A 26,521-nucleotide genomic window follows, 5' to 3' on the forward strand; every position below is an offset into this window, starting at 1 on the left:
TTCTCGCTGATGCAAACATTTTAAATCTAAATACACAGATCTTATGGGGCGGGCATGTTTATACAGATATATAGTTATATTGTATCTTAACATAGTGAAATGATATTTGGTATATAATTAAATACAGTATATGTGTAAAAAATGTTTTTAAAATTCCCTCAACGGTATCGAAATAGGGATAGTTGTTCAATTCATCTAGATGCAATAGAGAGGCAATGAGAATGCAGAGGCTAAAGCCTAATACATAAATCAGATGAATATAACTTAATAACGATTATTGCTGTAAGATAATCACTCGGTAAAAATCAATCCTTAATTGTCTAAGCATTGTATGACGCACCGCGTGTAAGGCTCGCCAGTTTCTTAATCATTCATTCTGACTCCCGTTTTTAATAAACGAAATTTCCATTAAAAACACGAGTCAAAGAAGAATGAGCGTAAGAAAAACTCTTTACATTACGGTCACCATTTTACATAGAACGTTTGCTCTTTGTATACTGGACACCCGTGTTTGCTTACTCGAATCGGCTTCAAGATGATGCTCTATCTAATCGAGGGTGTGCTGCCCGATGGCTACTTTGCTAACGATCTTCGCGGACTTTCCGTGGACATGGCCGTGTTCCGAGATTTACTTCGACTTCGATTGGCTGCCCTTGCCAAACACTTAGACAAGCTACAGCTGGAAGCTAATGATGGAACCGCAGGTAACCACGATTAATCTAACAATTTGACTTCTAATAATCGAAGACTGACGTGCATATATTTCTGATTTTAATTATTAATCCATCTGACAAGCACTATTGTACTGATGAGATTCACAGCAATATGTAATATTTAGTTTAGACACAGTTACACAAATACATATAATATACATTTGTATTCCTTCCTCCTTTAATCGCCTGTCCTGCCTTCTCACATCTATCAAAGTGCCTCGGATGACATCTACAAGAAGAGCTTCAGCGCCAATCTAGCTTTGGTTGCGTTTTTTGACCATTTTTATATGGTCTGTCTCAAGCCTCCGAGGAAGTATTAGCACATGTGGTTTACACGCGCGCTATTACGGTAACCGCGACCATGCGTCTATTCCTAATGCAAATTTCAGCATCGCAAATAATTCCTCTGATATATTGTTACCATGCCGCTTGCTAAATCTGTTGGAGAAGTCTAGCCAGACCTACAGACCGTTAGCTAATAACCGATAGAAACAAAAATGGCATATAGTACTTAACGTTAAAGTTGTTTTTCATCAATGTAAGGAGCTGCACTTCGTGGATTTCGGTGGGTACTGAGACAGGCTCAGTTCTGCCGTGGGCTCTGTCCTGGAGGACTACCTAATAATATCTCAGAGTTCAGAACCGGCGTAATTCTCGTGCTCATACGATGAGTAAAAACTATGTACCAACCAGAGGTTGGTGAAAAATAAAACATAACACAATATGACTAATGTTGGCTGCTTACAGGAAACAATACTAGCAGTTATGAGCCACCGCTAACTAACGTCTTTACGATGCAATGGTTCTTGACGCTTTTTTCAACCTGTCTTCCGCCAACGAGTGTTTTGCGGGTCTGGGACCTGACTCTGCTCGAGGGTAACGAAGTTCTTTTACGAACCGCATTGGCCATCTGGGATGGCTTAGCTGAGTAAGTACGATCGCTACCTATGAATAGATACATGTGTAGGACTGGAGTATGCATCAGTAGGAGCAGAAAAATAAAATTCGTTCCAGTATTTATGTTAAAAAATCATTATGAGGCAATAGGCTAGGCAATCGCCATTTCAATATCACATTCATAAAGTTATTTGTTCACGATAAATTTAATCTAGTCACTGCAAGCTCCATAATGTTATTACATAGATAATATTAATCCTTTACTTGACTGGTAGTACCATACGGCTTATATGTGCTTTAGACCATGATTCTTGTCAATGACGAAAAGGCTTCTAGTCTGCCGAATTTATTTGACCAACAGCATCTCCACATAAAAGATGCTTTATTACTCAATCGTACTTCTTACCAACCTACCAATTTACTTCCTACGAACTATAATAAAGAATAAAGTACAATAATTTGATATAAGAACAAATTTGCAAGTGAAGACCCCATCAGTGTGCATGTACCCAACTAATGATCATGAGAACTGGTTACTAATGAACTGGCTTTTTCAGAAGAATTGGGTTTACAATTTGTGATTTCACTACCCATTTTTACCCTTACAATACCCTTACTACCCACATTGCATACACTCCGAACACTGTTTAATTCTATCCTGTTACAATTTCAAAGCTAACTTAAGCTCAAACCTGCTGTGCTTAAACCTGAGTTCTAAACCCGTGGTAGTTGTTCAGTAAGTCGGTTGCACTATGGCCGTTACGCCGCTTTTGTCTTCCTCGTTGTTCTATCTAGATTTTTCTGTTTCGTGCGCCGATTATCCTTTATTCAATGTTTTTATATTTTAATCCGGTTCAACCGTTAAGCATTGCTTCAAGCGGCTGACTTTTTCTAGTACTAAACTGACTGTATTTACACGATTTTCTATACGGTTTTGGGTCTAGATTTAGTAGGTAAACACGTTCATTCCAGTAATTGCTTAAAAAGGATGAGCTCCTTGCATGTCATTCCGTGACTTTGCGGGCTACCTTACTGCCCTGTTTTAGAAAATCGCTAACACTTATTTAGTAGCTCCGTTAGTTTGCTTAAGTTGTTCAGTTACAGTCTTTTTTAAAAAGTTCGATTATCGTGCTCTATTCATCCTGTGATCCCGTAATACGAGTTTAATTCTCATGCGCCAAATAATGCGTGCTTTAATTAAAATTATGCCGTTACCGTACTATCATGACAGCGATGAAATTACGCTACTGCTACTCCAGTATATTTATTAAACGGTAACTGACTGTTACCTACTACAGCTTTATGAATCCTGATTCGAGAGATCGGAGGAAATGATGAATAAATTCCGCATGAAGCAACTAAGACTAAAGTCTAACCACTCCTAGTGCACAAAAATGCTCGACTTCTGCAAGAAGGAGGGTGGCAAAAATGCAAGAGCGAGTCAGGGATTTTCTATCACCCACCATACTCACCAGGCATCGCTCTCACAGATTACCATTTCTTCAAAAGATGGACAACTTCTTAATAGAAAAAATTATTTACATTTGACATTACATTACAAAATTTCTATAGCAGCGGAATATATGAGTGACGGTCCAGAAGCAGAGCCTCATAAATAATGACAGTGCATACTTCGATACGAAATAAAGAGCTCCGCTTGCGGAAAATATGTTTCAAAAACTTAGTTTACGGTATCCCGTTTCATACTAAACGGCCATATATATATATGTACATATATATATGTAAACTGTTACAAGCGAACCTGGCCGACATTGAAATTGAGCTTTGAAGCTACTTATCGCTAACAGACAAAATTTCTGGTAAATAGTGCAGTCTTGTAGAAACTCGTGAGTGAGAACCGGTTCGGTTTACTTCAAGAACAAACATCTATCAGTTTTGAGTACTCAGTGGTCAAGTTTTTGCTTCTTGAAGAGCACAGTGGTACGGAAATTTATTGAAGGCTGGTAAAGATATTGAACAAACAGGCCTCAGGCGAAAGTACATGAGTTTTACGTAAATGGAGCAAAGGTTTTAAAAATGGAGATTGGATTGCTAATGAGCAACAACAAAATGACCAGATGCCGCCACCCAAAGACAGTAATACATTACCACGATCAAGGAAGTTAACGAAAGCATAATTTAGACTCTAAAGGTTCCGTCTACCAAAGCTGGCATTTCACATGTAACATGTTACAAAATCGTAGCCTAAATACTGAAAATGTGGTAACTGAGTCAAAAAAGGGGGTCCTCCTTAATTTAACTTGTAAATACATGTGGTGTATTCCACGAGTAATTTGCTGAACTTTAAGCAAAAAAACCTGGGGAATAAGGTCGTCACGGCCGAGGCATGGTTTATTGTTTGGCATCGGTCGGGGGAAGACTAAACACGAGAAATCTAGCAAGAGAAAAATAATAGAGGCGACGTCTTAAATCTAGTTCGACGCCGTATCGAATAGGTTCGGGCGAAAAATAAGGGTAGTACTTGCAATAGACTTAAGAAGCACCTGCTACTATGAGATACTCGCCGAACAGAAAATCATGAATGCAGCCCGCCATCTTACGCTTCTCAAGAGACTCATGGACTCGGTCTGGTTGCTTGACAGGGCAGATCTTTTCGTCATGCCTTATTTACTGGATTGAGCAGAGAATACCTAACATGGACTTTAACCCGTTTATTCCTTCAGCCTAAGTCGGAGAAACTGTAGCTTTTCATGCCCTAAAAAGAAGCAAGACACAAGTAAGAGCAAGCACATTTCACCATTAATATACTACGACAAGCCATAGAGAAATTACATTTCGGTACGTATATGGTTTTCTAAAAGCTAGCACCATACTTTCCTTCAAAAAATGTAACACAATTAAAAAATCGATCGAAATCAAAAGTTATTGTTATATTTTGAAATTTTAAAATACGCTTGTAACTGTTTAGTTATACATATATGTACATACATGTCTAGTAAGCAATAATCATGTGCCAACTTAGGAAAATAATAACACTGAAAGGGATTCAATTTTTTTGTCACATGTCACAATGATGTACAACCATTTTATTGTCTTAAATCTATATTTATATCTACGCTGTGAGCTAGCCCAGTTTATCTTATTACTGTGGCTGATATGAGCGGTAAACGGGTCGTACAGTATATTCAGATCGAACACACATTGTAAATAGACGCAAAGGTACGTACAATGTATTTACTGACGTTTTGTTTATGTGAGTGATACATAAAAGTACATTGTGCATCAATTACAATCAATTAACTCCATCAAATACCGAAACTATTAGCCCATTTACAGTTACTGGAAAAGTGCGAGCTAGATCTAACATTATATATGTCTTCGTTCGGTGGAATGTACTTTGAATAAAAAACAGTTTGTAGCGCAGAAATGTATAGAAACGAATAGAGGAGCATATAAGTGCTTTAACGATCGAAATAGGTAGCGGTTCAATTTTCTCCTATTGCTCACCCTCACATTTACAGAACTCATTCGTCTGTCGCGGAAATTGCATTATTTAAAGGTATCACCCTTTGCTATAATCAATTTACCATGATCGAATTTGTTACTTTTATAATTTTTCCCGTTTACCCATTTTCAGTATACACATCAATAAAAATAGAGAACGCAAATGGAATAGGCAACACTATATAAGCCCTCGTTGTAGATACCGTGTTGCCTTCTTATGCAGATTTTTGTCGTAGCACTTTTTTGTTGAAATTTTGCTTCGGCAATATCGAAGTGCTCTCAGTTTAAGGCTATTACTAAAACACAGTTTGATAAGTCAGTTTCATAGATTTTTTTTGGCAACGTCAATTTCTACATATGTCAACATCGTGGCAGGAATTAAGATAGCAATTTTTTAGTCATCCAAGGTGAATATATATACATATACATATATATATATATACACATATATATATACATATATATATGTATATATATACATATAGCATTGCACATAATTGCGTTCCCCACACCCGAAATGTTTGTCTATTGTGCCTCCATCCATTCAACCACTCTGTCATTCACAATCAGCCGTTTGCACCACATTTGACAGTTTTTCACATGGAACATGTACATTTTTATGAGGTGCGCTACCGATAGCAACAGCTGTAGAGTTGCCGATTCACTAACGATACGCGCCGTATTGTGTTGGTGCGTGTGGACTCGCTTTTCCAGAGGACACGCATAATAATCGAGTAGATATTAGCATACTATATACGTGTTTGAGTGTGTATATCTTTATATATATATATATATATATATATATAGAGTATTGAACAATGGCAGAGCTCCTACAGCAGGAGACCTTTTTTAGGCACATATCTCTTACGCACCAATTATTACTCTTTTCTTTACTCTCTTCTGTTGTGTATGGCCTCATTTCGTATTATTATCATTATTTTATTATTATCAATTCATTAATCCGTAAAATATATAACAATATATATGTCTGTATCTATGAAAAAACTTCTCAGAAGAATGTCCTATGAGCGTCTGTAGATTAAGAAGGCTTCGGTGGGACGCTTATCGACACAGGGTCAAGCTCTGTATACGAACGCCAGCGGAAAATCTGCTGTACACTTTGTAGCTCAACTACACACACACACATATATATATATATATATTCTAGAAAATGAAGTACAATCACCACTTCGGAGAAATGTTGTCCTTTGTTGGTGGGTGCTTTTTGTAAAACAATCACTCTTACCAAAAAATAGCTCCATTGGTCACCCAGCTACCCGTTTTATCTCAATCTATAACGTTCATATTTATGAATATTGCGCGTCGCCCGTCATTTCATTGTTGCCAGACAATGTATCAAATGAGTCTAATTACCGGGAAAAATATTGATGAGTTTGGCACTTCAGCCTAAAATTGGTTTCAAGGCTGACCTTAATTAGGATCGACATATGCCTATTTTTTGTCATGTTTTACACCACGTAGTTGCTTCAGCTGATGGTGTTCGACTGGGCGAATACTTGAAACAAGAACTGTGCATTTTTTACATATCAGTGTACTGTAGCTCATTAAAAATGGACAACGTTTACAATGAGAAAGATAAAATTAAACAATTTCATTGTTTAATAAGAAACTCACTTTCAGACGTCGTGCATTTGCTAACACGTTACCACTTGACGTTTCAGCTATTATCACCCTCCGATTTGGAGTTGCTTAATGTTTGGTTCCAGTGGCAAATACAAGAGAACACTTTTCCACAACCACAAACACTCTTGCAAAATCTCTGTTTTGCATGCATTCTAGTGTCATGGCAACTATTTCATATCCCACGACTGAATCTGTATCACTGGTTCGCAGGGCAATAAAAAAATTGCTTAATTCATTTTGGGCGAACACAAAGCAAGGTACTGTTTATGCACATACATCGCATAATAAACGGACTCTGTGTACGTTACCATGAGTTGATTCCACAAATGGCAAAGAGTTCCCGTACGATGTCAGTAGGCAAGATAGAAGCATATCAAAGGAGTACTTCCATACTTTACTGGATACCTAATATTCATAGATGAATGCTGTACATTGCTTAAGTGTTCGTTTGATAACACCGGATTGCTTGTACATTGCACTTGACCGACAGAGCTACATTTCGTTATCAACTATCCAAAACTTAAACAAAGTTACTTCCATCCTTGCTGCCTGTTATAAAAACTTTGTCTGCATTATTAAAATCAATGCTCAATTTTTGAGTAATTGGCAAACCTTCAATGCGTAGGCCATTGTAATCCTGTAAGCAGTTACCTTCCATATGAACTTCCAACGTCCTAATGTTGGCAGATGCCGGAATGCATTATCGGGAGTGCGCTATGCGTACAAAAAAGAATATCTGATACACGGGAACAAAATAGGGTTCAGCTGAGAACGTTGCATTGAAAAATACGTGAACGTCGCCCGCTTACGCCGTCCCAATCAAAAATAAAGGTATAACAAATATTTAATTGAATATAACTGCAGAAACCTAAGAATTGCTTTAGAGACATTAGCACGAAAATTAATATTAGAGTGCATGCCGTACTTCTTCGTGTGGTATAGGTGCAGAAGTCACACCGAACCAACCTAATACACTTTCTATAATACAAGCTAGAGACAATCAACTTATGACAATAACCATTAATGAGGTTCATTTACATATTTTCGAAATTGCACCATTACCGATAGTCTAGATGGGCACCTGCCGCTTTACAAGTGGCCACTGTGATATGAATTCTCAACTCAATTGATATCGTTAGTCGCCTTTTCCGCCTTTTATAGCCATCTACTCGGACAGTCCATGAAAGTTCTTTCGATGTTTAACGAGGCGCTCTCTGCGAACAGTTTTATAGTTGCACGCATCGCAAACATAGGGATATTCACCAGTGTGGCCCCTTTCGTGCTTCTTAAGGTTACCCGAATCCGCGAAGGCTCGCTGACAAAATCGGCACAGAAAAGGCTTATCCCCTGTGTGTATTCTTTCGTGTCTTTCGACTCCTGGCAAGTTGCCGGACTTGAAGTCGCAAAATCGGCACTGGTACTTGGCATTGTGTTTATTATGTGAACGCACATGAGCAGCGTATAAGGTTCGGGCTGTTGTGGAGAAAGGGCACTCAGCACAAGAATAAACACATCCCCCCGAAGCTGCGGAGGCGGCGGACAACGAGAGCGATAATAGCTCGAGTGCTGCAAATGAACCGTACAAGAATAAATCATAAATTACTTATAATTCTGATATATCATATGTAATGAAGATCTGCTATCATTATGTAACAGTATGTATCAATAATAGTTGGCATACAGAAAAATGGAACGTCGAGAACTTAGCTACCTAACTATCTCTGTGTATAATCTTTTACTATGTAGAGGGCAACGATAACCAAGCAAAAGGAATAAAGCTATTTTTAATATGATCGGCTGGGTCCTGGAAAAACAAGCTCAGTTGTGGAAGGAGAATAGTCGAACCTAAAACAAATACACAACATTACATTCTGTAACTGATAAGATATTCTCGGATACATTGTTTTCCCTGAATTCCCTCCCGTTTGTAGTGACAAATATTTTGCACTTCGCATAGCCTTTTCATGCACAACATAAACTACCAATTCTATTTTTTCAGTCTCATCATAATAAAGGTGAATTACATTATACGCTTAGCATTTGGTCTAACGTGCACTTCGGTATCAAGCCGTTGATGACGCGATGGATTAACTTGGAATTATTTTATTTAAACTAATGCAGTTAAAGATAATAGTTTTCCGTAGACGCGTAGGAGAATGGCCGGCAAAACGCAAATATGAGAACTTAAGTGCGCGGGGAACAGACGACATTAGATCATAAGAGCGCGAAATCTGAAAAGAAAGCAAACATTAGGAACGAACTCAAAAGCGTGCATGCATATTTATGTATCATTAAATATACTCTGCAGTGTATAACTAATATTCATGCTGGTTTGATAGCGCAAATTACCACCACCGCTTGATATGCATATGTAACTCACTGAAAATTTATTCTTTGACCGTATACACGAATGGTTAACGCCAAAAAGATTTCAATGCATAGCATTATATTATGTGTATATTCACAGAATCGTCCTGAAATAAGAGATACTCAACAAGTTCTATGCTGAACGCAATAGATAGTCTTTTTGAGAGAAAATGAAGAGTAGCTTAATGCTGCTCGTTGGATTTTATAAGTTGTCGAAGTTCGTCACAGAAAACTAGATCCGCACTACAAGTGGTGACGGTGCATAGACATTTGAGCATTTGTAGTTTTTGATGTAATCTGGCCCCAATTCGTCATAGTCCTTTTTCGTAACGGCAATCGACTTCAGGCTCTCATTGAGGGCAACCATTCGGGCTCCATTCCAGGCGTCAAGGGCGGCGTCTTTTGCCATAATTACATTGAAACCAATTCCAAACGGTCGCAATGCTCGTATCTCACGTTCCAAGCGTTCTTTGAGCCCGGGAAGTGTAGCAGGTCCTCCAGTAACGAAAATCCTTTCCGCGACCTTATTCTGCTCATCTGGAGATAGCTGCTGTAATACTCGATCAATGGTTTCCACAATTCCGGCTTGGTCTAAGCCAAGCATGGCAGACGGTTGAAATAGCACCTCCGGGGCCCGATACCGTTCAGTGCCTAATACCAACTGATAAAACTGCGAGATGCCAGCTGAGCTATTCAGGTTGTCAGTATTAAGAACTGTACTTCGTTTGAATTCTCGTTCTGTCTCGAAGATGATGAGTTCGATGCGATCGAGCATATCAACATCACTAATCCTTGCTCCAACTTCACCACTCGGTTGATGTGGAAGATTATTCAACTCAGCTTGCGAAATCCTATACGTCAGATCTTCCCTCGCTCGCCGGAGGGCAGCTAACCACGAGTCGGGATCAGAAAAATGACACAGTTCAACTTCGGGTGGCAGTTCACTCTGAAGCACTAAATCGACTTTCTGCTGTAGTTCGGAAATCGCTGCCTCTATTTCGTCCAAACTATCAAAGCCCAGATCCGTGATTAGCTTGGCACGCATTCGGCTATCTTCTTCTGCAGTTACGATCTCCTGAATTAACAACATCTGTTTTAGCTTTTCCTGACTATGAATCCATTTCGCTTTATACCTTCTTGACATGACGCACTCGACTCGGTGTACAATAGCAAGACACACGTCCATTTTGCCGGAAGTTGTTGTTGCCGAGGTTGATGTTTGTACCGAATTTAATGGCAACTGTACTCGAATCGTGTGTTCGTCGGCGAAAACTGGATCGCAAAAGCGTAACACCTGTTCCTCATAATCAAGGGCGTACCGACAATATGTATGTGTTAAATACTCTGACTTAATTGCGCCGATAGCCACCGTTAAATGAGGATGCTTGAGTTGAAGTAGCCTCTGCAGATACCCGGAGATATTTTGCCCTCCGTAGGATACTCGGCGGGCTTGTTTGAAGCCGATTTCTCCGTTAAGTACAGGAACAACCTGGCTAACCGAATGTCCGAGCCCGATTACGAGGGCATCCTGCACATCTGGAATATTATACTCAAGGCTAAGGACCGAATCGATGCCAAACATCACCGACGGGACGTCGTAGCATTCAAACAAAAGCTCTGCTATAAACTGACGGTAATAATTTGGATTACATAGTGGTTCTGTCATAACGATAGGGTGATCGATCTTGTCTTGCTCAGAGCTAAATCCCAGATGGGTAAAGATATGGTCCATGATGTGTTCCTGGATTTCTGGATGTGTGACAATGTTTTTTTCAAAGGGACTCTTCATCGGCATCCAACCGGACGCTTCGTAATTAGCGATATCGTTGCCAACATAAATATCACTGCCTTTCTGTCCTCGAACCTTTGTTGAATGATTTCTGAAAACCATTCGTGGTTTCGTATCAAAACTCCACCCCGCCTTACATTCGTACGAACCATTGTCCACAACGATAGTCTTGTCACGACACGCTTCTTCGTAAGTAAATACTGGGTCCGGAACCTTGAACAGGTCCGGAATCTCAAAAACTGTTAACTTTCTATCATTAGACTCCATAATGGTATCGTGCTAGGGCCAAGTTTGAGCGCAGAGTTCTTTTCACCCAGCTGCTGACTTAAATCTCCACTCACTTATTAGTATCAACACTGCTTTATAATATCATTGGTGCTCCAAATTGCACTTTGGTCATCAAGTTAAATCCCTTTATTACGGGAGAATTACAAACGTAAAGGCTTCATTAGTCATTCTTTTACATTTGTGAGTGGACCATTCTTTCGACTCAATTTGACTCGATTCGATTCCACAACAAGAAAAGACTGACCATAACGAATGTTTGTTATTGCCGAGTAACGACTTGCTCATTGCTCAGATGTCTTCATCTCTCGGTGTTGACACTCTCTCCTGATGTCGGTAGTAAGTATCGCGGACCAGTTTCCCACACCCCTTCACCAAAGACTCTTAGCAAGAACACCTGTTCCCACTTCCGAGCATCCACCGTCGAGCACCCGTTACATATCGGTAGGACAAACACGGCAAGCACAACATACGGCGGACGCTCGCTCCCCTGCAGCGTGCACCACAAGCACCGTCAACAGCAGTCGCGGCGGCAGCAGCAGCAGCAGCAGAAATGTCGTCAATGTGTCCAGTCCGCCTGCTGTTCCGTAGTCGGGCCTGTCCTGCTGCCTGTTCAAAACTTGGTTATTTGCTTGGGAGAACATCCCATGCCGCGCCGCCGAAGTCTCCTCTATGTTTGAGCGGTTCTGTATGAGCAAGCAGCGGCAACGCGACTGTTCACATAGCCGAGCAGCCCTCCTCCTCGTTTTGTGCCACTCCATTGTTGACAATCTGCTACGGTGAAGATGCTTGTGATCTATGCTGGGTGTGGCGTGTTATAGCGGGCGACTGTACTGCAGACAACGTGAGAACAGTTTTTCTATGGATAAGGATTGTACGATTGGTCGGAGACGAGGCGCGTTGAAACACAAGTTTTTTAGAGAATACTTGTAAAAAAATGTGTAAGCGAGTACAATAGCATATACCAGATGTTCCAGAATAATGGTCATAACGTTTTGGTTTTGACAGGTATAAATATCGATCTAATCAGCATATTAACTTTATAGCATTGTTTAATGATGGCGTCATTACATACTCGTAATTTGCCTCATATATGTTGATTAATAACCAAAATCAAGCTAAGGCACATGACAGCATTTACGTTTCGTAACAAAGTGACTACATCGAAATAATAGGCATAATTCTTTTAAAAAGTATTAAATCTATAAAAACAGAGACACATAGGCCAAAAATGGTAATCATTATTATTATGACAAGAAATATACTTTAGATATTAAAAGATAAACTAGATACTAAAAAATGACGAATGTTGAGGATAGTATCTATATTTTTTTTTCTTAATTAAGTCGGTATAATTGAATGTGTGTCTTGGTTTCAGCCGTATAATGGCAGTTGACTCCGCGGACGAGTTCTATTCAATAATGGGCGTGCTCACCCGTGAGATGCTTGAGTTTGGCCTAATGGACTGTAATGAATTGGTACAAACTATAGTGTCTATGGCTTCTTTCCCGTTTCCACAGTTGCAAGAGCTGCGCGAAAAATATACATTTGACATTCGGCCATTTGCGCATAATACAACTAGCGCCCATAGAAAGTCCTCGATTCGAAGTAAGCAAAATAGAATTTCGAGTAACCTGACTTAGTTATGTATAAACGCAACGAATAAACACTAGAAAATGCCATACAATTATTTATTTATTAAAAATCACATTATCCTAATTGCAGTTTAATACACAATGTCTCAATTATTTATATTGTAACAGGTTGCTATTGAAATGGGTGAATATCGAAATTATGCTCATTAGAAACACATACGAATCAAAGGGTTCAATTATTTGTAACATAGTATGGTTCATATAATTAATGGTAAGAAAATAATCGTCTAATCAAATCTATTCAATCCTGTATGTAATATAATTTAACTACGTGAATACCAAGGATATATTTGTGCAATCATATCTAAAATGCAAAGTTATCTAAACAAAATACGCTTTATGCGTTATAGACTTGGTAGGACTCCGTCTGTTTGACACTGAAGAAGACGACGATGGTGAATTAGACGAAGACCAGCTCGCTTTGGCCTCAGCTGCGTGGTATCTTAATCAACGACACGGGAAGGCGAACGTCACGTTGGACATTAATACGTTGAAAAGGCAGTACGCTAAACTGAGGGATAGACAAAGACAGGCCCATGTCATACTCACTTCGACACTCAAAACTGCAATCGAGGTCCGTTAAAAAACCAATTCATTTCAGTTTTATAGTTGAATTTTGTTGCACTGCATAAAAGCGTAACCCGTGGATTTTCCCCTACGTTTGTTTTTCTATCGAAGGCATTCTATATTACCTGTGTAGAGCTAAAAAGCCAATCATACATTTAGGTGATGTCGACTAACGTCTGGTTATTAGGCTATAATCATAATGGGTACATCGACTCAGTCTGTTAGCTTCTCTCGCCCTTAAGCAACCAACTTGTTATATATTAATAAATGATCCCGATCGAATTATGTAAAACGTCTCATGGGTAGGGCTTTGTTAGGCAGTACAGATATATGTATATATGCCTTTGTCTTCGTCCTATGGTGAGCGCAACATAAGGTTAAAGAACATTCACATCAAGGCACAACAAGCAACTAGTCTTAACCAAAGTATTGCCATTTGACACCTTGGCACAACCTGTTACTTAAACAAGCAAACGACTATCATAGCTAACCATTATCTGTAATTTAATTTTTTTGTCATACGGCAACAGCAACAAGCTCACCCTGACAACGCACGGTCACAGCAGCGACCATTAGGTCGTACGCGTTTACCAGTGAACAGTCTTTTGGCAGGACACAAGCCGATCGTTCGCAAGATACGACCTACCTCCAAAGTTCAATTTACGATGCCTCCAGACGAAGTCACCAGGGAGACCAACAGGCCACGGGGTCCTCGAGCTATGCGCACGAAAATAATGATTGATGAACGCACTGATATTGCCAAGCAACACCAGCAACCACAAACTCAGCATCAACAACAGAAGTTTTCAGCCCAAGGAACAAGTCCACAACGGGGCGAGACTCTCACTTGGGAACAGGTAAAACCTTTATTACAAGTGAAGATTACAAAAAATACGCATTATCTCATCCTTAAATACGTAGTAACAAAAAAAACTCAAAACAGGACTTTTTCTAATCGGTGTATTCAAATTGTTTCCGACACGCCCACAAATAAAAGGCCTTCAGCCTTCTAATGCTAGCATAAAACTTTTTGTTGTTCTTCGTCGAAATCAGATTGAGCGCGAACAACGTGAGAAATTTGGGTCGGACCGTGTACGAACGCGTAGTTGGAGCAGTAGCACCGACGACAGCTCAACGACGTCCCTTTGTGACCAGAGTCTTCATGATCTGGAAGGAGATTCATCATCGTTGTGTGTATCGCCTATACTTCCAGCCTCACCACGATCTCCACGGCTTGTGCAATCGACGGAGATCGGTAGCTCGGTTTATCAAACGCCAGCAACTGGTGGTTGCTCCACATCGCCAACGGTAGCCACGCCACATAGTACGGATAAGAAGGCCGGCAGCAGCAGCACAGGTGACAGTCCCTTAATGGAGACGAAGGATAGTGCTATGCATGCACAAGACCCGAAACAGGAACAGCCTGAAAAGATCGAGAGACAGAATCGATTCGTAGATCAGCCAAAGAAAGCTCTACCACCTGACAGAAAACCTGCGCGACAAGCAGGAGTTAACGCTGTCGAAATCGGGCTTCATAGCTACAGTACACTCCCAAGTATTCAGTATGCAAGTAAAGACACCGATGATAGAAAACTTAGCTGTCGTTCGAAAATGCCGCCTGAGACGGAAATTTCAGCTAAAGACGAAGTTGTAGTTGCTGTTGCGATGACCACTCAATGCCGGCCACATGTGGTAAAGCTTCCACTTGACAGCCTTAGCAAACAAGAAACCATCATAGGGAAAAGCACTCCTTTAGAGGTTTCCCTGAGCTCGAATACAGAACCGATTGCAGATGTTGGGTTAGAGGAGACAGTCAATAGGGGTTCGTCTCCAAATAAAGTGCTGCCCAGTAGTGGTAACAACGGGGGCAGTAGCAACAAGACGCCGGCATCGGATTCGCTTCGTAAGCTGATTATTGCTGATGCTCCGCAAAGTTGGGTGACCCTGAGTGAAAAAGAGGACTCACCGTCAGCCATAGTAGCCGGTCCGGGAATGTGGCATCAAATCCGTGAGGGATCGTTTGTTGGAGACGGCGAAACCGATTCGGTACAGGTTATTCACAGTCAAAAGTAAGCAGTAAAAAATAGTGCTTTTTGGATTTGGGTTAAAGGTTGGATCAACAGAATAGTGTTTCATATTGTGCACCGGCGGATCTGCGGTGGGACAAAAGTCTGTCGAAAATTAGTCTTCATTTCACGTCTATGCAATTCACCGGTGTATATATATATATATATATATATATATATATATATATATATATATATATACATATAATGCCTGACCCTGTACTAGCGCTTTTTCATAATAGATTAATACTTTTCTCTTTCGATTATGATTTTCGATAAGTGGGCAATCATTTGTCTCCACTTTAAGGTTGAGTATGTGAAAGGTCGTCTTTTTAATCACCGCTTTGCAAGTTGGCATGTGTGTGATGTACTAGCAGACTAGAATAACACTAATTCATGTGAATCAGTAGTTTTGTATGTATGACTTTGTCCGTTCAGTTGTTTTGTGGTTGTCACCGATTTATTCATGACCGTTGAGTGGAAGACGGTTATCGACACACGAGCAGTATAGCGCCATTAGAACTACGTTGAAAATATCAATTCAAGAATTATTGGCGTAAAAGAGAACAAAGGTGTAAAAGATAAGTATTTGTATGGACGCTATATAAAATTGGTGTTCGGTTTTAATATTACTTTATAATGCAGTGGTACCTTATTTTAAAATAGGGTGTTAGGTTATCTCATGTACTTGCCTCAGAATAAAATAGGTATACGTCTTATCTAAACCAGCTTAATGGTATTTCGATTTATCAGAAGGCTGAATTTCATACAGCGACCTTTTATCACCTCTGCATTAGGTCTTAGATAGTTTATTTGATATGAATGCGTTGTCATCAGCTGGAGAAAATTACCAAGCGTTTAAGTTTAGTTCTAAATAAATTAAAACTTGAAAAATACCTTCCAAAAAAAAGGAAACCGATTTCTCTACACGTGCTTTATAACGTGAAAACAACTGAATTATGGATAACTAATTGACTATAAAACGCACCAGTCTAATTTTCTAACAATTCGTTCCACCTATGAGTTTTTGGTGAAGTCTGAGTTTATAGGACTGCAGAGCACGTTCGTGTGAGCCATAAAAGATTGGGTTTTGTTTGAATATAGTAGTTTTACTAACGTTTATTAATAAAATACATTTCAAATTAGGCTGAATTCAAATAGACAGACATCTTGACTTTACCGATTTTTACTTTTTGTATTGTGTTGTACAGTCTTATCGACTCATTATTAAAGTAAGCGGCCATAAAGTAACACAGCCTTTAAAATATAGAGGCGTTTAGAAAACCACTTATACTTTAAGATACAGTGCAAACAGTGCCGCTTTGACGGCATACCCGAGTAGCGTGCGTGATCCGAAGTAGAGGACCTCTATAAACTAAATATTTCTCTCGTTCATCAAGAGACCTAGTCGTTTTTACTTGTAGTGAAATATTCTGATGCATAGATACTATATGACTGCTAATCTCTTGTTTGATATAATCCGCTATCCGCTACTGAATCTGTTATGCGACCCTTATCTTTGTACGTAGCCATCTTTTGTTGTGCCAAAGCGAACATTGGTAATGAGAGCTTATTTATTCCCTCCTACACTTCCAAGACACCTCTTATCATAAAACTGGATCAGTTTGTCACTAAAATTTTAACTTTTACTTCTTTCGATCACATCTAGATGAATAGGTTACTAGATAAATAAACATGTACACAAAATACATCAAGATTACTGAAGTGGTATTGTCATCTTTATTGGTTCGTTCGCGCTTCATACTTCCACAGCAAGAAGTGCCTAATTAACAAGGAGAAGCAGAACTGATCTGAACTGCACAGACTTGTCAAGAAACTAACGTATTCCACAGGTATTTTGTGATTATACAGACAAGAGAAACTCTAAAAAGTCGCATAAAGGGCACGTTTACGAAAAAGACTAAAGGCTTAGCTTAGATACTGAGAGAGCAAAATTCTCTGCGACAGAAAACTAGCCATTATATTTTCGTGTGCATTTGCAATAAGGGTGATGATGACATTAGTAGTCGTCCTAATAATAAGGATTTTTTGGTTTGCTTCGAGTTAGGTTCGTAAAGAAATAAACAGACTGACTTTACAAGCGTTAACGCCATTGTAAAAAAAACAGGGATATATGACATTCCACGTGGGCTAGAAGCTGTACCCATAACAACCCTGTTTACATGATTTAGGCGTTTGTTTTTGTTACCTGCTAGTCGCTTGTGTACCTTGGATAACGTTCGTCTATCTGTTCCGCGTGGAGATTCGTTTCAGCGCGCGATTAATTTGTTTATGTAGATACACGCACATACATACTATGTAACATGAAGTATACAACCGTGATAAAGATGTTGGAAATGGTAGATCGAAATACGAAAAAGCTGTCTTGATAATTTCTCAACCTTCAACGAACCTTTTTATGATTATAAGTTTCCGTAGAAGAAATAGTACATTGTGATTTAATCTTGAGCTTTTACAAGTATTACTGAAGTAAGTCAGCTAACGAAATTCCCTGCAAAAGAAATAAAAGTTCGTTATTGATTCTCAATCAGCTTGTATCGCTACTGGCACAGCCATCACCATATTGTATCGATGCGCATTAGATGTCTTTACAGTTAGTATTGAAAATTTTGGAATGTTGCATGAGTGCGCCGCTCGGCGTGCCCGTACAATCTGAACTATCTTACTGTATGCTAAGTCTGATATAACGTAATACCCATATATTTGTGTGCACATTGTATGTGTGTGGGTGATTGCGTGCGTCTGAACGGCTTGTACTGAACAGCGTTTTCGACTTTGCAAGGGAAACCGTTCGGAGTCAAAGCGTAGAGCGGACTTCGGGTCTCAGTGTAACGAAAGTCTTGCGACATGCAATCATTGACAAACGGTAGTTAACAGTCACTAGTGCGATCTTTATTTGTGTCCTTGTCTTACGCACAAAAGTGCAAGCAGTGCCTTGGGAATACACATCAAGGAAGAGCCAGGCACGCCACCCTCACTCGACGAACTCCTCAAACGATACACAAAAGTTACCCACCTCGTTGAGGACGCCTCTGCAAGACTCGTCGCATCAACTTCCATCGACTCAGGAGATTCACGGTAGGCGAAACATGATAAAATAAAATGCAGTACAATTAATTGAGTAAAATTGCTATATGACCATTATGGTTATATTGCTTAAAACAGGCTTAAAAAATATTCGACCACGCGCCTTGTTTAGATATTGGATCGACTTTAATTTCTTGCGACGAACTATTTTATTGTGGCTTTTTACTAGTGTTCAATGGCGGTAAATTTATATTGAGTAACGTTAGCATCTGAGCACTTAGCGCAAAAGACAAATAATTGCGATTATTATTATTACTATGTATATGCTTCAGGTAATGGCGTAATAGGGCCTTTTGCTAAGAGTTGTCTAAGTTTTGAGCACCCTACTATGTATGTACATATGTAGATTGTGCTTTTAGAGAATTTCAAGCTATAGCTTTAATAAAATATGACAGGACTGTAGCGAATTTTTAGAATAGAATAATAGAAAATATTATCATAAGTTCACACTATTGCAGTACGCAGTATTGCATCTGGTCGTCCAAATAATTTGAAGTCCTTCGCTACTTCATGTATGAATTTCTTCTACGTAGCTGATTGTCGTTAGATGAGCCAAATGCCGAGGCTTGAAAACAGCAAATAACCTTAGCATTTCTTTTTAAATACATGAACTTGATATTTCAGCACCCCTCCATCTCGAGCCGAATCGCCACCAGTTGTATCGTTCAATTCGTTCCCCACTCAACGAACTTCGGCGTTGGACAACCAAGTTGCACACAGGCTCGAATCATTAAGTGATTTAACACTGAACTATAACACATTGTAAATGTATGGACTAAAGGCAAGAAAAGTGAATCTTTACGCCGCGCCGAGATGCGACTGCTTGAACGCTGGAACTGAAGCCACTCTAAGGTGCCAACAAATCTGACGTTAACAAAATTTGATATTTTATTTTTTTGTCAACTACTCAATAAAGGGTTTAAGAATATTTACGAAATAATCGCCTTTAATAGCGATTAAAAGAATTTCGTCAACGACTTAAAACTTGTAACTAAATCGTTCTCACATTACCAATAAAAAACAAAAATAAAATAATATACAGTATAAACTAAATTTAAAAATATTGGTACTATGTGCATCTCTGCAAGTTTTTGGATCGTCTCTAATTAATAGGGTAGTCAAAAATTTAGTCATACCCATGGTCGCGTTTACGAAAACACACGAAATAATGAAAAGAGGCGTATGTTTTCAAATAATCGCTGTCGATTCCCTTGCATTCAACATCGATCAATAATGATGTAGTCATATTCTATTGGCAAATGTCTTTCATCATAACCTGTTAAAGTCAAGGAAAAACTATCGAATTTAGATGGTGAAACATTTAGAAGGTTTGCATTTACGTTTCGAATAATTCTAATTAAACAACGGCCTCATTTTGTTACCTGCTATAATTGCCTTTGTTATTTTCATCATATAATATAAACGCATGAACAGTGAACTGCGTGAAAAAAGATTTCGTTCAAAAAAATACCCAAAGTTCATGTTCAGTTCAAACTCGGATTGCTTACGGGTAACTAACTAGCTTAAATAATCACAGTTATGCAAGCGAACAACTTACGCAGTAACAAACAAGCCAATTAACCGGTAATCAATGGGGAAGTTATTAGGATAGCGCTTATTAGGGCCGAATAAAATGTTTGACGTTTTGTAGCTCATATGTGTTTGCTTTTTGATCTGTAACGTTATAGCAGAGAGCAAGTAGCGAGTGAACATGCGCGTGAACCTGATCCGACCTGCAATTTTGGGTTAATTCAATTCCGTGCATTGACAGCTCGTGAAAAAATTACATTATTGTTCTATATATACTACATAGATACGTTGAACCAGTAATTCGCTGAACTGATGGGACCGTAACCATCCAAGCTCCTTTCTGAAAGATGGTAACTTCCTCCGAAGATGCACTTCTCATGTACTTTAATTAAGTTGATATGCTTAATAAACGTTAGGCCCCACTTACTGAATTTACTGTATTACGCGAAATTTCATCTATGCTAAAACGAGTGCTAGAACCAACCGTAATGGCAGCAGTGTACTAAGGATAAAATCGAGCGTAATTGTGGCTGTGTTTGTCGAGGAATCGAAAAGCTCTCTGCATTTTTCCAGGTTATCGTATTATGAATTGTGCTAAAGTGAACGAACGTGTATATGATATAATAATTCAATGACTTCCACTGATCCTTGCTAATTACGGAAGTGTAGCGGATACAGCTAACAGAGAGGGACGACAGTAATACAATAAAATAGTAACTTATTTGTATCATACATTATGCTGCACCATTGTTGGTAAGGGAGAACACCTGTCCAGAAAATGGAAAAACAAACGGTTTAGTTTTTACAATCATCATTTTATAATCCCACTAAAAACAATACTTTTTACAGTAATATTGGGCTGACAGAGTGCGCAAGGGAAGTTCCGAGTTGCTGTGTAAACCCAAAAAACTTCAAATAATCATAATACAGCTTTCATTGACTGGTCTGCCATTTCGGCATATTGCCGAGTTGTTCATCGGCTGCCTTCCTTCAAAAGTGTCTTTAAATAGTCGTCATTTCACTCAGATGGCCGACCATTGCGGTAGGCATCTTTTAAATCCTGGATACCATATTCATACTTGGCAAATGACTCCTAAGCAGTTTTTTGAGTGATAACGCCGTTACCGTACACAGGGCAAATGTCTCAGTTTACCTCGGCTGCACTTTGGCCTTGACGAAATGCATAATACACAAGGTGTCGAAGATGTACCTTAATTTCAGCCTGGAGATTTGTTCGAGTCGAGTTCTCTCTCATAGCACAATCAGTACGTTAATAGATCAGGAAAGACATTCGAGCTACTTATTAGGAATAAATGACAAGTGGAGAGCAAGGAAAAAGGAAAACAAAAACCTTTGAGAAAAACGCGTGAACTTATTACCTAAGCTGAGAATTCATATTTTCACTGTAGCAACAAACGTATAAAAAATAGAGAGAAAGAACTCTAACTCTACGATATGAATCAAGCAAAAACAAGGATAACTCACGTTAGGTTTATTATATGCATGTTCTTGCTATATATAATGTTAGCATCGTCGTACGTAATCATTATACGTAGAATGCGTTCAAAATACTGAGAGAGGAAAAATATAACGTGTATACACCGCGATGGAATATACAACGACGTAACAGTAATGCAATAAATATTTGCTTCCTCTTCTTATTAGTTGGTAAAATAAATACGCTTCAGCAAAAGAAACGGAACGCATAGTGCTTTTGTTTGACCGTGGAAGATTCTTCGACAAAGACTGATTCTCATTTTAAATTCGATGAACATACATTATAACAATTATAATAATGGTAAACTAAGTGATAATAACGGTAGTACAGAAATAAAAAAAAAATAACACATTTACGAGGTCTATTTACTTTCTTGCACGGAGTTCAATCACGTGAAGCCAAGCCAACGCGCAGAAATGGCATTATGGTCTTTTTTTGGTATTTGTTAGAATGAGCGTATCTCATTTTCTTGTTTCGAAAAAAATTGCCGTTTCGATTCACAATACTTTGAAATCTCTGTGCTGTATTGAAAAGCATTCAGCCAATAGGATTTCGCAAAATCGAACAAGCATCGATTCTTCCTTTCATCATAGATATTCAATTCTTCAGTAAGCAAACGTGACTCTAGTTACGAGCTATAGGACTCTTTAGTTCATTCCATTTCTTACCTATTTAGGGACTATGTCCTCTGAATTGAATAAGTAAAAGACGAATGAAATGAAAGGCAATAAATGTAAGTTTAAAGTTACGCACGGATTGTGTAGACTATCTTGAAAACCTTCTTTTTCCTGGACATTTTTGTCCAGGTTTTAAGATTTTTTTCTATACGTTCATAAAGCTAAGCAACATTTCATTCATATTCTACGGAACAAATTGAACTTTCAAAATACTCGTATAGAAAAAAGTAAATAAATTACGGCCAATTTTTTTTTATTTCAATAGAAATCGCGTAATCACAAGTCTGTTTTCTACGCCTCGATGTCGCACTCTGACAGAATTTCAATAAAAATTCTCCTTATCTTCTTAAGTAGCTTATACACCATCATAGCATCATAAAAAGCTCAAGCTGTGCTGAAAAACTGGACTTTAGACTAACCTGAACAATTTTTACAAGTAAATATTTAGATAAAACAAATCATTTTCGCAAATGATTGTGGAGAAATTGTCTTCACGCTTCCGTAAGCCAGCTAATAAGGACTAAATAAAACCTGAGTAAAGCTGAATAAAACTGAGAACCTAAAGATAACATAATATCTGTACCTGTTTTTCAATAGTGAAATCATTGAACCTCTACAGAATAATGCACCAGTGGAAAACACTTCGTAAAAATAGAGATATGAAATTATTTAATGCTAATAATTTAATGCGTACGAGTAAATCAGATGTATAAAAAAATACATTTATCTCTAGTTTTGTATGGATCAAGAATGTCTGCCTCGCTTATGATGGGCTTTTTAATGTTAAAATCGTTGCCTAATCCAACACGCTTTAAACAGAAATCCTATATTACACAAGATAATGATAACTAAATAATTTCCATTCTTATTAAGCTTGAAGATGATGGCTATTAAAAACGTGCTTAAGGTGGAACTTCGCTTCAGAAAGTAAACGACTTTTTACATTCGTAGATTGAATTCTTACAAGATATTTATTGCCAAGATATATATCACCTAATTTTGGCAGTGGCTCACTTGTATTGAGTTAGTTCTCAAACTGATCTCAGCGGATGTTAAAAAAATGCTCCCTTCATATAACCTAAACTGCATACGTTCATATAAAACTTTCATTACGTGGAAAATCTGGGTATTCCAATGAGACAATTCTGCATTTTGTGTTTTTTATCTGCATAAGCCTATATTGTAACAATTTATTTCTAGAAAAAGACATGTACAAAATGAAAGAGACTTTTTATACTATTAAATTGTATGTTCTGTCTTTTTTGTTATACTAAGCTACATTTCTTTCTTAGAATCTGTCCAGCCTTATTCGTTGAACAAGACTAACCCGATTAAGCGTTCAGCACATTTTGATTTGAATACAGACAAACAAAAAGGGCCGTTAAACAGTAATTAGTAGATCATACACTAAGATATGAATTTCTGTAGTTCTATATTTACTTTAGCGACTACTTGTTCTTCAAGTATGTTGGGGTTGTTTAATCGTATAAATCGCATAAACCATTTGCCAGCTAGTTTGTGTTTTTTAAAACCTCTACGAAAACAATACATTTACGGCCTTTCATAATTCGTAGCCCAGTATTTAATGCAACCATCATAAACGAATGTTCATTATATGAAGCAGTAACAAGAGAGCTTTGCAGATTTAAAAAAATAGCTTCAGTTATAGTATCGCATTGAACAGAACACGCCCTTCATGATTGCGTAGAGCATTAGTAAAAGGTCACACAAGTACATACGGGCGGATACATTCTCACTTATGAAATAAATTCAAATCGTTCTCTTTCATGGGTAAACATATTTCCAGGTAGCAACATTCAGCGCCATCTACATGAAATGTTGACGTTGAAATGGCATCACAACAAGGATGTAGATGGTGGATGTCTTCCGAGGTCGCTTAAATGTTTCCGATGAAGTTCTTCGGTCTCTTGACGTAATAAAAAAAAACGCTCCTGAATAACATCCGTAAAGGCTTTTCGTTTGGATGTCGCGGTCCACCGCTTTGTTTCCATCATTTGCTTTAACTCGCTGTCAATAAACGATGGTAATAGAAACAAAATAAGTAAGCGTGTCACTTATTATTGTAACAACAAACCATAGCGTCACTCACTACAATGGCAAGAAAACCTTATCTATTGAAGCATATGTATATATTAAACATGAATGTCTTTCAATCTACTTGCACTCTACTCTAATTTTCCGTAAACTCTGAATCAGTAAATGTACCTCGCGTCAGTTTCTCGCGAACCGAAGATGACTTCAAAGAACATTGCCGATTTGAATTACTTTGGTTGATTGCGCTACCATTTACCTGAAGTCGATAGGTTTTCCTACGTTTATCGTGACCACATGACCAAGCTGGGGTCTGTATGGCTCAACATTAGGTAACACATTATCCATTCCGATATGCCAAAACGGGATAAAGATCGGGCAGAGCTTGCTCTCTGCCAACAGGCGCCCTACGCCCCATTTTAGACGAATAAACTCCGAAGGGTCTATGTTCACCTTGCCTTCCGGGTAAATGTGGATCTAAAGGCGGCATGAATCCAACGAAAATAAATCGACACAAAATAGCAAGTAGTGCTATATGGGTATCAAGATAATTTAATCATAAACACAGTAGGAGTGTACTAACCCGTAAATATATCATTCAACTACTCACATATATCGCGACACCTCTATGACGCCTCAGTTAAAAGCAAATTAGTTGTGTTAACTGTGTATCATCAATGTTCTGATTTTGACTAAAATTTTCGAAAGATTCTTCGAGAATACTGTGTAGATTTTAGGGTAATCCATATCGACATATGAATCATGCCCTTTTAAGAAATGAGCTTTGGCCCAGTAAGTTTTCTTTTTAGTTAACTAAAATTAGTTATAAGCAGTTACTAACAAAACATCAAGAACGGAGAAACGTAATAACAAAAATTCAGGGATAATTGCAAAATAAATATAATTGACAATGCATTCGGCTCAGTTTCCTAAAAATGTTTTTAAGCAACGAGAATGTCAAAGTTAATGGCATTTTAAACAATTTGCAGTATGCAATAAAACTAAAGTGCTTTTTTCATCAAAACATCGCAAGCCGAGACAGTTGTATACCCATTTTCCGAGGTTAAGTAAGTCAACGCAGTAATCCATTCCGCGCTGGTACACGCCTTCGCCACGAATTACCGGTACGTTTTGGCCAAGCGCGAAAAAAATTGAATGTAATTCCGAGGTGAAACAGATATCGTGAGCAGCAAGGGCCCATCGCATCTTGCTGTTATTACAAAGGAGACTCAAAGGCAGCATACCTGCAGAAGGAACGACAAATCTCGAGGTTAATGTTGTACTGGTTACATCAATCGATGGCATATACAGAACCCCACGTTCGCTGATTTCAAATAAGAACACAATTGTTGCATGTACATACGTATAATAAGATAGCAGCCAATTCATTAGGGTATTCCTATCTCTTGTCTCCGCTGCCATACCAGAAAGTCCGCTCCAGCCGGCCGATGTTTGGTTAGCCGTGTTTAGTGAGCACAGATTTACAAACCTCATCGCCATCGTCATCGTTCGTAAACTCAGTTGGCCAGTTATTCGTCAACTTTATCCACCCCCACCCCCTCCCCCTCTCCTTCCCCGTTTCCATTACCGGCTCCCGAACGCATTTCTCTCACAAACCCTTGCGTCAGTAGAGGGTTTGATATGGCGGATATAAAGCGGTTCCCGATGTACACCCCCTAGGCTGTGCATACTGTGACGGATCGACCAATAACATAGGCAACGACAACAACATACCGCAGTAGCAGCAGCCCAGCATAAGGTGGAGCTACCCGCTTATTTCTCTATTCCTCGCTGTTATTCTTGCACAAATGACCAAACATTGGTGAACATTAAACACTGATCGACTTGTTGTTATTCAAGCATTACCAGAAAACCATTATTTGAATATGACGTGCGTACTGGGAACGGGATCTTCCCGTGAGATCAAACAGCAGTAACGTGTTTGCCTATCACAGTTAAAGACACTCGAACTAAGGTAGGTTTGACCCAATGTAGACATATTTGGTTTAGTGCTAAAAGAAGCCAACCATTTTAAATAATGCTGCGCAGCACTACTGGTGGAAAAACTTGGATTAATTTAGACATCTACATTCTTTCTGCATTTTTTTGATAATCTTATTCTATTTTGTTTTTTAAATATAAAGCATATATACACTAAACAGACGATTCTGAAGAAAATAAATTTAATAGATATACAGATATAGATTA

General features: G+C 38.6%; 3 protein-coding genes across 5 annotated transcripts in view; 1 reads left to right on the forward strand and 2 right to left on the reverse strand.

The window, feature by feature from the left end:
* The window catches only part of LOC111267900 (uncharacterized), a 61,291-nt gene extending 41,078 nt beyond the window's left edge, over positions 1-20,213 (forward strand). The window contains exons 4-11 of one of the 2 annotated variants that reach the window (XM_022846473.2): positions 536-704; positions 1,461-1,641; positions 12,539-12,768; positions 13,166-13,389; positions 13,913-14,239; positions 14,436-15,451; positions 18,354-18,547; positions 19,181-20,213. In XM_022846473.2, coding sequence (XP_022702208.1) covers positions 536-704; positions 1,461-1,641; positions 12,539-12,768; positions 13,166-13,389; positions 13,913-14,239; positions 14,436-15,451; positions 18,354-18,547; positions 19,181-19,290 — 2,451 coding nt within the window. In that variant the 3' untranslated portion in view covers positions 19,291-20,213. The remainder of the gene's footprint in view (positions 1-535; positions 705-1,460; positions 1,642-12,538; positions 12,769-13,165; positions 13,390-13,912; positions 14,240-14,435; positions 15,452-18,353; positions 18,548-19,180) is intronic. The other variant, XM_022846474.2, reaches the window with a different exon arrangement.
* On the reverse strand, positions 9,082-11,884 carry Arp5 (Actin-related protein 5). The gene has a single exon (XM_022846475.2). The coding sequence runs from the start codon at positions 11,140-11,142 to the stop codon at positions 9,319-9,321; it is 1,824 nt and encodes a 607-aa protein (XP_022702210.1). The 5' UTR covers positions 11,143-11,884; the 3' UTR covers positions 9,082-9,318.
* A 667-nt stretch (positions 20,214-20,880) lies between the features above and the next one.
* Positions 20,881-26,521, reverse strand: part of Taz (tafazzin, phospholipid-lysophospholipid transacylase) — a 7,863-nt gene continuing 2,222 nt past the window's right edge. Inside the window, exons 3-5 of one of the 2 annotated variants that reach the window (XM_022846476.2) lie at positions 25,364-25,557; positions 24,573-24,790; positions 20,881-24,289 (exon numbers count right to left, since the gene is read on the reverse strand). In XM_022846476.2, the coding sequence (XP_022702211.1) occupies positions 24,118-24,289; positions 24,573-24,790; positions 25,364-25,557 (584 nt within the window). In that variant the 3' untranslated portion in view covers positions 20,881-24,117. Of the gene's footprint in view, positions 24,290-24,487; positions 24,791-25,363; positions 25,558-26,521 lie in introns of both variants that reach the window. The other variant, XR_015313992.1, reaches the window with a different exon arrangement.

Source organism: Varroa jacobsoni, unplaced genomic scaffold (assembly GCF_002532875.2).
Source record: "Varroa jacobsoni isolate VJ856 unplaced genomic scaffold, vjacob_1.0 scaffold_1237, whole genome shotgun sequence".
Lineage (NCBI taxonomy): Eukaryota > Metazoa > Arthropoda > Arachnida > Mesostigmata > Varroidae > Varroa > Varroa jacobsoni.

What these genes read in the sequence shown, in the direction of transcription:
- Arp5 (XM_022846475.2), bottom strand. Translation starts at nt 11,142, where the DNA reads ATGGAGTCTAATGATAGAAAGTTAACAGTTTTTGAGATTCCGGACCTG.